We start from the raw sequence: 13,936 nt of genomic DNA, 5'->3' as shown, positions 1-13,936 counted from the left end.
ATATCATGAAGAAGTAAGACTTCCTCCAAATTCCAATTCCAAACTTGATTGATTGATTGATTGATTGAAACTTATAAAAATACATGCCTAAGATGAGTGTCTGTGAACTTTTGACTCCAACTTTAAATATAGTTGGTCTATCGAATCAAAATAAAGTATGTGCAGTATGTACATCTGTATGTTTTTTGTTATGTTTTCCTATTGTGATGTATGTGTTTATTTTGGATTTATGTTTTGATTGCTTTTACTTCTGGAGTGCAAGTCCTTAATAAAATCCCGACTGACAACTGTTTCTCTATAATTTTCTATAGTGAAGAACCATCTGTATAAATTATATGGCTGTCTGCACCCTCATCTTTGTAATTTTGTCTGAAAGAATTTAATATATGATGTTATTATTTTAAAGGCTTGTTCATGTAAGATACAGATACAGAGTGTGAAGAGTATAAACTGTAAAGTACCTTAAATTTGTATTTTGATTGATCATACTTTATTCATCCCGAGGGAAATTGGGTTAAGGCTGCCAGCCGTGCCAGCGCCGTCTTACCCTACCGACCATACATACATTACACAAACATCACATGGGGAAGACAGGTCAGAGGGGTATAACATGGAAAAAGCACAACATGAGGAAAGATAAGGAGAAAAAAAATACCCCCCCCCACCCCCCCACCAGACGGAGCTCCAACAGGGAGATCAGTTTGAGAACAGAAAAAAAACACCTCTGCACATTTAACCTACTTCTTAGGTGTTTCTCTTCCAATATGAAACACTTTAAATATAAAACTGAATAATAATCAATAAAAAATGTCTTTAAGATATGAAAGTAGACTTCACTGCAGATGTGGCAAGCCTGCCGCTGGGGGCGCTGTTGTAAATGGTGGCGGTTTGCTCCCGAATGTGAAGGTAAAAGGTCAATCAGTGTAACGTGTCATCAGGCTGTCGACATACCGGTGTCACTCGATCGACTTGCCGGTTGTTACTCCACTACATCTCGGTACCGCTAATCTTAACGTTATCTCAGAAAATGGCCAAAAAGCGGAGAGAAACCAGAGACACGGACGGCTTGTCCGTGGCACAGGAAGATGTGAAGGCTAATGCCAGTAACTCCAAAGTCCTGAAAGGTAGGTTCATGGCGGTAGCTAATTGTTAAATGTGAACGAAAAAGAAGAGGAAAGCAAATAGATGGAATAGACAGATGAAGCAATATGACCACTCGACTGCGTCCTTTTAACTTTGAGACGTTGCGTTTTGCGAAGCAGCCTGAACCAGCTAGCTAAAGTTAGCCCTCCTTGATTTCGACGCTGTACTTTGTATCGCCAAACCTTATAAACAACACATCACAAAGTTAGCCAAAAATCCACCTCAGCCCCATTTAAGGTGTAATAACTTAAATGTTTAGTCAGCATGCCTACATTATCCTAATAGTTTAAATTACTAAATCTTTTATCAACGAAAAGATAAACTGTTGGTTAACAAAGATGGTTGGGGAAGTATTCATCTCCTCTAACGGTAAAGTATACTTTACCGTTTTCCTCTAACGGTAAAGTTAGAGGAGATCTCCTCTACCATTAGAGGAAAACGGTAAAGTATACTTTACGGTATACTGGATAAATAAGTTCTATTTATCCAGTATACTTTACTATACTTTACCGTTAGAGGAGATGTCCTCTAACGGTAAAGTATACTTTATACTTTTAACGGTAAAGTATACTTTACGTTAGAGGAGATGAATACCTCATCTTTTGGTCATATCCTTATAAGGATATGACTAAATATCCTTATAAGGACCAAAAGTACTCCATAAGATTAATCATAAAAGCTCTTACTTCCAGAAAAATGTGCGGAAAGTAATTCTAAAGTTATTTCAGTTTAAATTTTTTTGAGGGGCGGGGGGGGGGGGTTAAAGTTCTATTTATCCATTTTGTGTAAATGAAGTTTAATTAACTGTGCATTGTTAATTAAACTTAATTCTAACTGCATTTCAAAAGCTCATGTCAAAAAGCTATTATTAAGTGTAATGTATCGATTTGCAATAACTGTAAATGAAAAAGAAAAGTGCAAATAGTGAGTAAATGTACTCCACCATCACTTAAAGCAATGTCAAAAGTAGCTAAGGTTACAGGGTGTATGTGAACTTTATTACATATTAACAGGTATTGTACTTACCTTGTACACATGGCGCGTGGATTACATATGAGTGTTTCCCTTCAGTCAAGGACTCGCATGAGTTCAGAGCTGAAGTGTTTTGTTTTTTTTTTTTATGAACTTTGTTCCTTCTTGTCCAATTGACCAGCTTAGGTAAGAATCGCAACAGAAAACAAAACAAACAAACATAAAAACGTATAGAAATGCATTTTGAGTGGGTTGTATATTTTGGTTGATTCGGTTTGCCTGGATCCATAAAGTGGACGTAGCCATGCTGACTTAACACATTGCTTTGTAGAGTAAAACCCTTGAGTTTGGCATTTGGCTATGGGCTTTTTGGAACTGGAAGTGACCATATTGGACGAGAAGATAAAACTGGGGAGTGCCAAGTGGAAAATAATGAAGGAGTAAGGAACCACCCACACTCTGTCAGAAAGGGCTTATGAGTTGCTGGAAAATCAGCTGACTTTGGAGCCTGGTGTCCTGCTGGCCAGGTCCTTTTTTTTTAATTCATAAAATGTATGCCTTAAATAGACTCGGTCTTAATTTCCACCAGACAAGGCATCAGAAGTGCATAGCTGTGTCCTGCCGTTAAAGAGGAAAAGTGGCACACAGCTATGAGGTTTATTTGCATAAGTGCTGGGAAGTGATAACCACGCTCATTCTAAAGCCATGTGTGGACTGATGAAGTGCTATGTTTGTCTCAGATCACCTCTGAATGTGCTGCAAGTGATTACATCTGTCCAACTGTGATTGGATCAGACAAGATGCATCTTAATGGCAGGAGTGACCAGATGGCAATACTGCTTTCTGACGTCATTCTCAGTTGTGTTTTTATGTCACACAAACTTTGTTGAGAATGTATTTAACTGCACCTTTTTAAGCATAATCTTTATTAGTGCCAAGTATTTGATTGAAGCTGATGGTAAAGTCAGCTTCAATCAAAAACTTACAAATTTTAAATATTAATTGAACAATTAAAGACTATAACATTCATATTTTACTCTCAGGTGTCAGCTTATCGTCAGTGTCATAAGCTATCATCAAATATGTATGTGACATCAGACTCAGTATGTGTTGGCAGACCATCATAGTGTGCTGCAGTGTAGTAGTGTGGTTTTAAATGAGCAAACAGCACAAAAAAAGAACTTCCTCTCTGCATATATCAAGATCTCACAGTTAGATATTGCAGTTCTCCCTTTCTATAAAGTTTATGCTGAAAGCATCATTAAAGAGACAGTCTCAGCCATAGCCACGAGTGTCTCTCTCTCTCTCTCTCTCTCTCTCTCTCTCTCTCGATTCAGTTCCCCGTAGTGGCTTAAATGAGTGATGCTAATTATACAAAAGCTTACTTGTAGGATGTTTATCTGATTATAGTTTACTCTATGTTAACCGGGTGTTTGACTTACTTTCTCTCTCCACAGAGATTCAGCATAGCGCAGGGGGCTCAGCACGCATGTCTCTGCTGATTCTGGTGTCCATCTTTACCTGCTCTGCCTCAGTCATGTACCTTGTTTACAGGAACTTCCCAGAGCTTTCTGAGTAAGTTGCCCTGGTGTGGTTGTTTCAGCATGAAGTACAGTTTACCCAAAACACTTCTCAGATCTGAAGGAGTGCATTTTACTAGACATTGCTTTTCTGTTTAATAGATTAATTTCTGCTGTTTCACAGGTAGGGTGTATGTAACTTTATTTCCATTCAGTGGCACACAGGCTTGAAAACTGAATGGTGATGAGTCATGGTTAAAAGACAAGCAAACAAACAATAAACAGCTTGCTGAGTACAACACAGCTTGAGCTGTAGGTCGTCTTGTGTTGAAGGCAAAGCTGTCATTATCTTGATGACTGTTTTCTGACCAGCTAATGATGAGTTACACTTTCTGTTAGTAGTTTTGTTCGGTACCTATTCATAAAATACTCTGTATTAAAAAAAAAAAAAAAAAAAAAACTGTCAGAAATTGCTTTATAACTAGTTGGGATTGTCTCTATAATATTTTGTGGTCTTTTCCTTACTGAGTGCCCTCGGGACTGCTATACAAATGCTGTGCAATTAAATTGAATTTGGGGCAAAGGAGACAAACCACATAATGTTTGGATCTTTATTCAATGAAGTTAGGATTTCAGCTTAAATGTTAATGAAAACAAATGCATTTAAAATGTCTTTTGAAACCATTGTCTGCTTCAAAAGCATAATCTCCCTCAGTGTTTAGCCGCGACATTTGGAGATTGTTTTAAATTCTTTGGGGAGGCTTTACTCTGTTTAGAAATGTAAATAAAAGAAAAATAGAGGGACATAGCAGAGTGGAGATACAGTAAATGGCCTCAGGCGTTGCTTTGAACTCAAGCCTCCACCATTTTTAAGTGCAGGTGAGCTTGACTGTGTTTGTAATGCCTTGCTAGTAAAATAGTTAATCAAGTGAAGAGTTAACCAAGACAGCCAGGACCAGTGCACTCCTGATATACTTAGTTATTAGGAGCTCTGTACTGGTGGATTTTGGCAGTTTTTTTAGGTAAATGAAAAGGCTAAAAATGAGATAGTAATTCTGACATAGTATTCAAGTCCAGAACTGCTGAGATATGATTTAGAAGCAGTAAGAGAATATGTCAACATGAAATTGGCAATGGAAAACTGGACAGATCCAGTCATTAAGTGAATGGGTTAAATGCAGAGAGGAATTTCCCCATGGGGATCAGTAAAGTATAAATTATTATTAACTGCTGGTAGACATCGTTCATTAGAAGAGTTGGACCCATAATAGTAAAACATGCACATAGAGTTTTTCTCTGTTCTTGTACAGCTTCAATTTTTAACATACCTGCGAAGAAACGCACTATTCTCACCGGTAGTGCTAATTCACAAACCAATTACATAATCATTTGCTGATTTTTATATATTAAAAATGATTCGAAAGGGTTTTAAGTAAATTGTGACTGACACAAGATTTTTTTATTTATTTTTTTCAGTGATGAAATGGAGAAAATCAAGATCCCCAAAGACATGGATGATGCTAAAGCTTTGGGAACAGTATTGTCTAAATACAAAGACACCTACTACACCCAGGTGTTGGTGGCCTACTTTGCAACATATGTTTTGTATCCTTGGAGAAAACATCACCCTTTATGTAAAATATGTACTTTACTACTTACTCTGAACTACTTTGCTGAGGTTCAGGCTAAGTAAAGCTGTCTGGTTTGCATTGATAGTTTGCACTAGCTATTCAGTTAACTTTGTGTTACCTGAAGTTATTATTTTATTGTCTTTTTCTGGCTACAGCTTCATTAGTTTCTTGTGACTGAATCCTTCAGCTGGCATTCCTGACAAAGTATGACCATGTATGAACTTTCAGAACTGTCAGTGGTATCTCCCACATGTAAAACTTATTATTAGAAAAAATCTGAGTCATTCTTTCAGAGTGTCAGCTCTAAGTCTGCTGTAAAAGTCAAGCAAGCAGAACTTTGTATCCAATATTGGATGTCTCTGAGGATAAATCTAGTGTGTGCACACAATCTCATTTTAACTGCTCAACCTACAGATAAAGTATTACCATCATTGTAGTGGGTTTTTCTTTTAGGACTTATGTGGGAAGAGGAATCTGGTGTGGAGCTCATTTTTAAAGAAATACACCTTAACACTTTTACCAGCCTCCAGACTTTTGCAATCCCTGGATCGATCTTCCTCAGCATACTGTCTGGATATCTTTATCCGTTCCCTCTGGCCCTTTTCTTGGTGTGCTTGGTGAGTAAGAACAGTATGAAATTTGTAAGAAAAAAACATTGAGTTTATTTATGTAAGGATGTCAAGCCACAGCCTTTTGTTAAATAGATGGATGATTACATCTCTTAGTTTTTCATACAGTGGAATTATAATTTACAGTTATGGTTTTAATGACTTTAAAGAAGGGGGGGAAAGTGGTTGATTAAATGTCCCTTAGCAAGCTGCACCACAACCAGATGCTTTTGGCAACCATCATCATCAACCTCCTGCATAAGTCTGGCTGAATGTTTGACCACTTTTCTTTGCAAAATTTTCCATCTTACCACATTTAAATTAGTTGATTTTTAAGCACAATCCAAACATTTTCAAAAGGGTTGAGGTCAGAGCTTTGGGAATGCTCTTCCAGAAGTTGAACTTTATCTGTTATAAAACCAGTTTTGGTGTGTTTGGGATCATTGTCCTGTTGGAACACACAACCGTGTCAAAGTTTCAACTTTGTAGCTGTTGATTAGAAGAGAATTTGAAGAATTTGGAAGTAGTCCTTATTCATCATTTCATCTACTTTTTCCAATGTACCAATACCAGTGCAGCAAAACAGCCCCAGAGCCTGATACTAAGGCTACAGCTGATATCGTGTTCTTAGCCTCACCTTTACTCCCTCCAAATATAACTCGTGACCAAATAGCTTAATCTTTGTTTGATACGATTGTAATACTTTTCTCCAAAAGCTCTTTTGCTCGTCCATGTGGGCAGCTGCAAATTTCAGTTGAGGTTTTCAACAGTTTGCAATTCATGAACATTGGTTTGGTTGTTCCTGAACATCCTAGCCAATATCCTCTCAAGGCCTTCTTCCAGACCTTGGTAAAGTGGTGACTCGTCTGATTAACTTGTACAACTGGAATCTACAGTTGTTTAGAACTGGCTCCAAGAGACCTTCCCAACTTTTGTAAATCCAAAGCTCACCTTCTTAGAACTTTACTGAGTTCTTTTGATTTTTTTTCCCACCATTGCCACGATGTTTGTCAGTGCTTTGGTCTGACCAAATAATCCTTTTTATGCTGGCAAAGATCCAGTTAATCATGATCACTACTTAGAAATCAATAGGCCTTAACTTTGTCACGTTCAAAGACACTATAGAACCTTCAGCACCACTTATTAGCTTTAGCTTGTATGTATATTTTCAACCCTGTATGGATTAGAAGAAAATCTAAGATAAATTAAAACTCGTGGACACAATTTTTGTTTTTAAAGTCATTAAAGATGTATGCTGTACAATAATTTCACTCTGTGGCCTAAAATGATCATGAAATTCATGCCCATGATGAATTTATGCAACACTTCCAACCACAACTGTAAATGTAGAGCAGACAGCAGTGTAATCACGTGGCTTTTTGTATATTTTTGAAGGGAAATTCCACATTTAAACATGCAAGGATAGAATGAAAATGTCATGTTTAACATTGTCACCAGTTTAACCTCAGTACCTGCATGAACAGCATATGTGACTATGTTGCATCATAGTCTGCTGTGACCACTTGGCTGGTTGTTTTTTCTTGTGGACTTTTTTTTCCCTGTAAAAACGCGATGCATTCACTCTAGTGGTTTAGCCTTGTTCACATTATACCATGATGTTTTTGCTGTTACAGCCAAGAAGGGCTTTGGTTAGTGTGAAAACCCAGAGACCTTTTCTTTGAAACTACATGCAGCTTTTCTTAACACCTCACCTCTGCTGCTAGCATTATGAAAGCGATGGAATATGGAAATTGTGTTGCATTATAGTTAATAACTGTATTTAGAGATACATATTTAATTTGTGAAGGACTCTAAACGTTTTATAAGTCAGTTACCAGAAGAGTCATTTCTGCTTCCAGCTTTGAGATTTTTTTTTTTCTGTATTATCTTCCTCAGTCACTCATCATTTTCTGTCTGTTGGCAGTGCTCTGGCTTGGGTGCTTCGTTCTGTTATATGCTGTCATATCTGGTGGGCAGACCAGTGGTCTACAGATATCTCACAGAGCGAGCACAGAAATGGTCTCAGCAGGTAAGAGCTTTGACAGGAAAGAACCTTTTTTTTGTTTGTTTTATTTTGGTTTTTTTTGTTCTTTTCATATATTTATGCATTTTCTTTGTGCTTTGCTTTAGTTGTACTGGTTTTGAATTGCATTTAAAGACCCACAAATATATTGCCAAATAACAACAACAACATTTACCTCAAGATGCTTTATACTATAATGTAAAGACTAGAGATGGCACGATACCACTTTTTTATGTCCGATACCGATACCGATATCATAAATTTGGATATCTGCCGATACCGATATGAATCCGATATAGTGTGTTTTTTAATCAGTAAAACTGTTTTTTTAATATCTTGCTGCTTTTTGTATAAGTTCATACTCAAGTTAAAAAACAACAACAACACTAAAGCTATTCTGTTATACCTGTATGTAAAAAAAAAAACCACACTGCACCCAAAATATTTCATAGATCAGCAACACTGATCAATCTAATAAAGTTAAACCTACCCCATCCTCCCTATTCTGGTATTTTAAAGAGTACTTAGCAGAAATATTAAGCAACCTAACTAATAGGGTTGCAAACTCCCAGCAAAAGAAAATAGGGAACCACCCTCTTCCTCATGATGCTTAATCAATGTAATCAACTTTAATTTGATGCAGGGTGAAAAAAATTCACAGAAATAAATTATTTTTCAAGAATAATTAAATAGATTCAACATCTTTCTTCAACAGAATTACAGACTGCACAGATGGTACCTTCCCAAAGGAAAAAGTACTACTACTAAAAAGTACTAGGGTATATTAGACTTAACAGTTACTATATACAGTAATGGACTTCTATACATTTTACATCAGATTAAAACTTTGGGTGTAAGATTCAGATAATTATAAAATAATTAAAAGCTAGATATTTTAAATGAGAATAAGAAAGAAAAGTATGTCTTTGTGCCCCCTTTTGCCTCTTCATGCCCTATCGGCCCCCCTGGCTAAACTTTCCTAGATCCGCCCCTGCACAGTTACCAGCCGTCAGCTGCATAGAAAAAGATCCTGGTCTAGAAAGTAATATTAAATAAATTCTAACAACAGCTTATCAAGCTTAATAGTGCTGCTGTTGTTCAGCCGCTGGTTTCCTCTTTCTGGTGAGAAGTCGGCCAAAAACAAAGAAGAGAGACGGACTCGCGACAGAAAAGCCGATCAGCTGATCATGAAGCAGTTTCATGATTGAAGTAGCAGCAGGAGAGAGAAGAGGCAGTTGCTCTATATATCGGTTGTTAAGCTTAACGCGGGAATGCTTTACAAACATTCAGAGATGAACTTACACACTTGCTTTACTTCTCTCTGAGATAACTTCCTCGGAGATGAAATGTTTGCTAGCAGGCTACAAATACACACAGCCGCTCTATCACGTGACCACACTGCTCCGGCTCGCCGTGTCGCCAAGTTTTGTGAGGTGCTTTTTTGATATTTAATGGATCGGATTACATTTTTTATTTCTCTCCGATATCCGATCCAGTAATTTAGGTCAGTATCGGACCGATACCGATACGTAATATCGGATCGGTCCATCTCTAGTAAAGACCCTACAATAATATAGAGGAAGCCCCAAAAAATCAAACGACCCCCTTTAAGCATGCACCTGGCAACCATGGGAAGGAAAAACTCCCTTTTAACAGGAAGAGACCTCAGGAAGAACCACGCTCAGGGAGGGGTGGACATTTTTCACAATCGGTTTGAGGGGAGGAGAGGAAGACGGTACAAACGACCTGCTGTGGAAGAGGACCAGAGAATAATAATAACTAATGATCAAAGTGGTTTGTAAGCTTGTAATGAGTGAAGAAGTACTTTATGGAAAGCCCCCAGCAGCCTAGGCCTATTGCAGGGTAACTAAGGGAGGATTCAGGGTCAGCTGATCCAGCCCTAACTATCTGCTTTAGCAAAAAGGAAAGTTTTAAGCCTAATCTTAAAAATAAATAAATAATAAATAAATAATTTTTTTTTTATTTATATAGCACCTTTCAAGACAGAATCACAAAGTGCTGCACATAAGATTACAAGTCATAAAAAGATTTAAAAAGAGAAAATAAAACAGGCAAAAAATTAACCAAAAGCTATTTTAAAAAGGTAAGTTTTGAGTTGTTTTTTAAAAACAGCTACTGAGTCCGCAGTTCTTAATGTTTGGGGGAGAGAGTAAATAAAAATAAAGAATTCAAACTGGTAGCTGTTTCCGCAGAAGAGGGGTGTGAAAACTAAAGACTGCCTCCTGCTTTTAAATACCCCACGAACCACAAGGAAGCATGCAGTGTGAGAGTGAAGTGCTCTATTGGAGTGATATGGTACTATGAGGTCTTTAAGATAAGATTGGACTGAATTAGTCAATACTTTGTATGCGAAGAGATGGGTTTTAAATTTGATTTCTCTCTCTATCGTGCTATACATGTTTTAAATTGCTTAATGAGATGAGCTTTAATATCCCCAGTATTACCCGGTATTCCACAGCACAGCAGTCTTCCAACATGATTTTAATAAAAGCTGATCATTCATTTATTGTTTGTAATTTCAGAAATATTCTGCTCATGATTTTTCTTATATTTTATTTTAATGGCAGGTTGACAAACATAGAAATCATTTAATCAATTACATCATCTTCCTGAGGATAACCCCCTTTCTACCCAACTGGTTCATCAACATCACCTCACCTGTCATCAATGTGCCTTTGGGGGTTTTCTTCATCGGTACCTTTCTTGGTAAGACTGTTTTTCTCTCTACTGCTGGATCCATTTCGGTAATGTTTTCCACCAATGACTAACCTTCATTCCACACTGATCAACAGGAGTGGCTCCACCATCCTTTGTAGCAATCAACGCAGGTACAACACTGTACAAACTCACCACGGCGGGCGAAGCCGTCTCCTGGAACTCCCTGGCTGTGCTCGGTGTACTAGCCGTGCTCTCGATTTTACCTGTCTGCTTCCAGAAGAAGCTGCAGCAGAAACTAGAGTAGAGCCCGTCACCTCACCTCAGCAACTCATCTGCTGGCTGATCCCAACATCTCCCTTACCTTGCCTCAGGAACATGCAGCGGTCACTGAAGCTGCTCCGCATCCGTCTCGTAGGCGGTGGAGGAATTGCCAAGCACTCATCAACCACAAAAATGCATGCAGTGGTGGGTTGTTCCTGATGTCAAGTAAAGTACAAACAGTCCACTGCTTGCACAAGTTGTTTTTGGTTTCTGTGACTCATGGTATAAATATTAGAAACTGTTTTTTTTGTTGTTTTTATTTAATGCACTGCTTGTTATATAATTGTATGATCTTCTTCAGACAATAAAAGGTGCCGCTTGCAGGATGCTTTCCTAAAGTGCAGGTCACAGTTGTTCCACATGGCCTTTTTTCATGAGGAATAACGTGCCTGTGTTGTCTTTTTAGGAACTCTGTCATCGAACAGTGCAATCAGCATCTTGTTCAGATTATTCTGGACATTTTATTTCTAAATACTCAACAAACAGGCACTTGGACAACAGCAGAAGAGTTGCTACATCCTGTTAGTAGCACCTTTAACACCCACTCCCGTTTTAATATTTATTTCTTCTGCATTTGTCTACTTAATAGAATCTGATTAGCACTATAGCAATAATTTTCGCACTACTTCTCAAAGGGGATTTTAGTCTTTTCAAAGTGCATTTTGACACAGGGTCCGTGCTCTGGCGACTATACGCAGAGTTTGGACATACATTAATATGTAGAGAAAAGGAAACATGTAAGCACTGATCTTCGTAAGTTTGTGTTTTGTTGACATGTGAGTAATTCAGTGATCTTCCTAAAAGTGTGCCTGCATCTTCTGCCAGACAACTTCCCTTTTTCTTTCATCCATGTTTCCATATTATAATCTACTTTGCTACTGAATGCTTGAAAGTATTTAAAGTACAGACTAGGCCAATGTAATATTTTTTTCACAGGACATCCAAACTGCAGGGTGTCAAACTCAGCATCTCTAGCTGGTATTTTTATTTAAACAGTAAATGTAGATCTCACTGGTGCACTGAACAGTTCTTGAAAGTCAACACAGTTGTCTTGGTTTGTAAATTTTAAAAGTCAAAGGCTGAGATTGTTTTTTTTTTTTTTTTTTGTACTGTGATCATCTGTGTTCATCTCCACCCTACGATATCTAACTAGTGATTTTGATATTTTGGATGATCAACCATTGAGCTCAATAAGACTGCCAACAGACTGTGCAGTGTCTGAGCCTTGCCTTGCTTTTACTGCTTCCTTTTCTTCACCTTGGGAAATGTGCTGTGTTGCCTGATTTATGTTGCTAGATTGTGTTGTTTAAAGTGTTTTGAATGGCTGTTTATGTCCTGTTATATAAAAAAACAAACAAAAAGCTTATAGATTATATTTCCCTCTAGATTTGTTGCCTGTGTACCAAGGTAACTCATTGCTCCTGCTGCTAAAAACCTTCTGGACAGTTAACAGACGCAGTGAATGTACATGTAGGTAACAAATCTTAACCTAGATCTCTTAAAAATGCACATTTAGAGTTGTGCATCAGGAGATTTCATGTTTTTGCTTATGTCTTAATGGACATTGTATCTACTGTACTACTGTATGAATATTAAACTCTCAAACCCAGATTATAAAAGACTGCATAAACATTAATTGATGTAAAAGGAGGAAACAGCGCTACAGTAGTTAAATGGTTTTTATGGTTACAGTTTTTGAAACATCTGTAATGGATAAAGAACCTTCGTTAAGTAAAGTAGCAAAATGCTGTGAAATGATTCCTGCTGCAGCTATGAGTAACCTCTTATTCCCCTGTAATGCTAAATATGCCAACAAACGATAGTTGGTAACTTTTTCTAAAATATTTAAACCTTACACCTAATTTCAACTTAACCTACTATACCAACTGGTTAATCCCCCCCCCCCTCCCCAATCGTCTTACCCAATCAGTGACAATGTGTGATGCTTCTTCTGTATCCCTCTGCAACATTTCAAAAAGCAGTATTATTCTGTACTGTGCAGTGATGTATTGCAGTATGAAGTGTTTACAGATTTCACATTTTTGTTCTGTTTTTTTAAATATGTATTTATTGAGTCATTAAAATCTTTACACAATATGAGTTCTGAACATAGTCTGTACAGTGCACATATTTAATAATACTGAAATATACAACAAAGAAAGCAGTCGTTAGTTATTTAGTGCCACCAGGTGGTGACATTGTAACATAACTGTAAAGCAGCATGGCCTGTTTGGTTAAAATAACCTATTAAGTGTAATCTAGTTTTGCATGTGTAGCAGCGGTAATGTTTTTTTAAAATATAACAGATGGAAACGTTTAACTTTGATTTAACAATTAACAAAAGCATGACATAAGTGTCATAACACTTAGAGGAATGATAACGCAGTGATGTTCTTTATTAAATCAACTTACATTTTGTTTAGTTACTTGTATCAGCATCCACTGTTGCAGTACAGTTCATTGTAATGTTACTCTACAAATATTTTCGCACCCTGACATATTCACACAATACTCATGCGGACTTCTTTCACTAATGTACTCAACAAATTAAAATCATAGAATATTAGAAGACCACACTTTGATGCTTCCATGAAAAAGTACAACTAATCCATTGCTTTTTACGATGCATGAGTACACTTTGGCTCTTGAGCAGTACACCTAAAACCACAACCTTGGCGTAGCACATTTATGCAGCTGGTTCAGATGATGGATACATAACTTTAATTCTTTCAGTTTTTCTGGGAGGCAATGCCAGATATCTTTCCTTGCCCAAGGGCACTACCTTTGAGCGTCTCTGGGTTCATAAATAAATTATTAAATGAATAAATTGCTCTAAATGAATACCGTAACTGAATTTCAATTGTGTCAATTGAAATATTATTAATGTTAAATTATGACAGAATTTTTAGACTTAAACCATCGCTCGTTCATGATTATATGTCTAGGTATGAATATTATCCATGCGCCAAGGTGATGATTTAGTATCAATTTTGATCACTGTAAATAACTTAAGTGTGGCTAACTGGAAATCTTATTATT

General features: G+C 37.2%; 1 protein-coding gene across 1 annotated transcript; it reads left to right on the top strand.

The window, feature by feature from the left end:
- The first annotated feature begins 899 nt into the window (after nt 1-899).
- tmem41b (transmembrane protein 41B) lies at nt 900-12,994 on the top strand. The gene is made up of 7 exons (XM_085163057.1): nt 900-1,124; nt 3,573-3,690; nt 5,112-5,240; nt 5,790-5,883; nt 7,799-7,903; nt 10,486-10,624; nt 10,711-12,994. Exons 1-7 carry the CDS (start codon nt 1,028-1,030, stop codon nt 10,878-10,880), a joined length of 852 nt encoding a protein of 283 aa, XP_085019183.1. The 5' UTR covers nt 900-1,027; the 3' UTR covers nt 10,881-12,994.
- The last annotated feature ends 942 nt before the right edge of the window (nt 12,995-13,936 follow it).

Source organism: Neolamprologus multifasciatus, chromosome 1 (assembly GCF_963576455.1).
Source record: "Neolamprologus multifasciatus chromosome 1, fNeoMul1.2, whole genome shotgun sequence".
NCBI classification, from domain to species: Eukaryota; Metazoa; Chordata; class Actinopteri; order Cichliformes; family Cichlidae; genus Neolamprologus; species Neolamprologus multifasciatus.
The sequence above is the reverse complement of the archived record's forward strand: the minus strand, read 5'-3'. Positions and strand labels throughout refer to the sequence as shown.

Excerpts from the sequence above, each read along its gene's own strand:
- tmem41b (XM_085163057.1), top strand. The coding sequence starts at position 1,028 with ATGGCCAAAAAGCGGAGAGAAACCAGAGACACGGACGGCTTGTCCGTG. Across the intron at positions 1,125-3,572 it reads TAACTCCAAAGTCCTGAAAG|AGATTCAGCATAGCGCAGGG; the intron begins GTAGGTTCATGG and ends CTCTCTCCACAG. Across the intron at positions 5,884-7,798 it reads CCCTTTTCTTGGTGTGCTTG|TGCTCTGGCTTGGGTGCTTC; the intron begins GTGAGTAAGAAC and ends GTCTGTTGGCAG.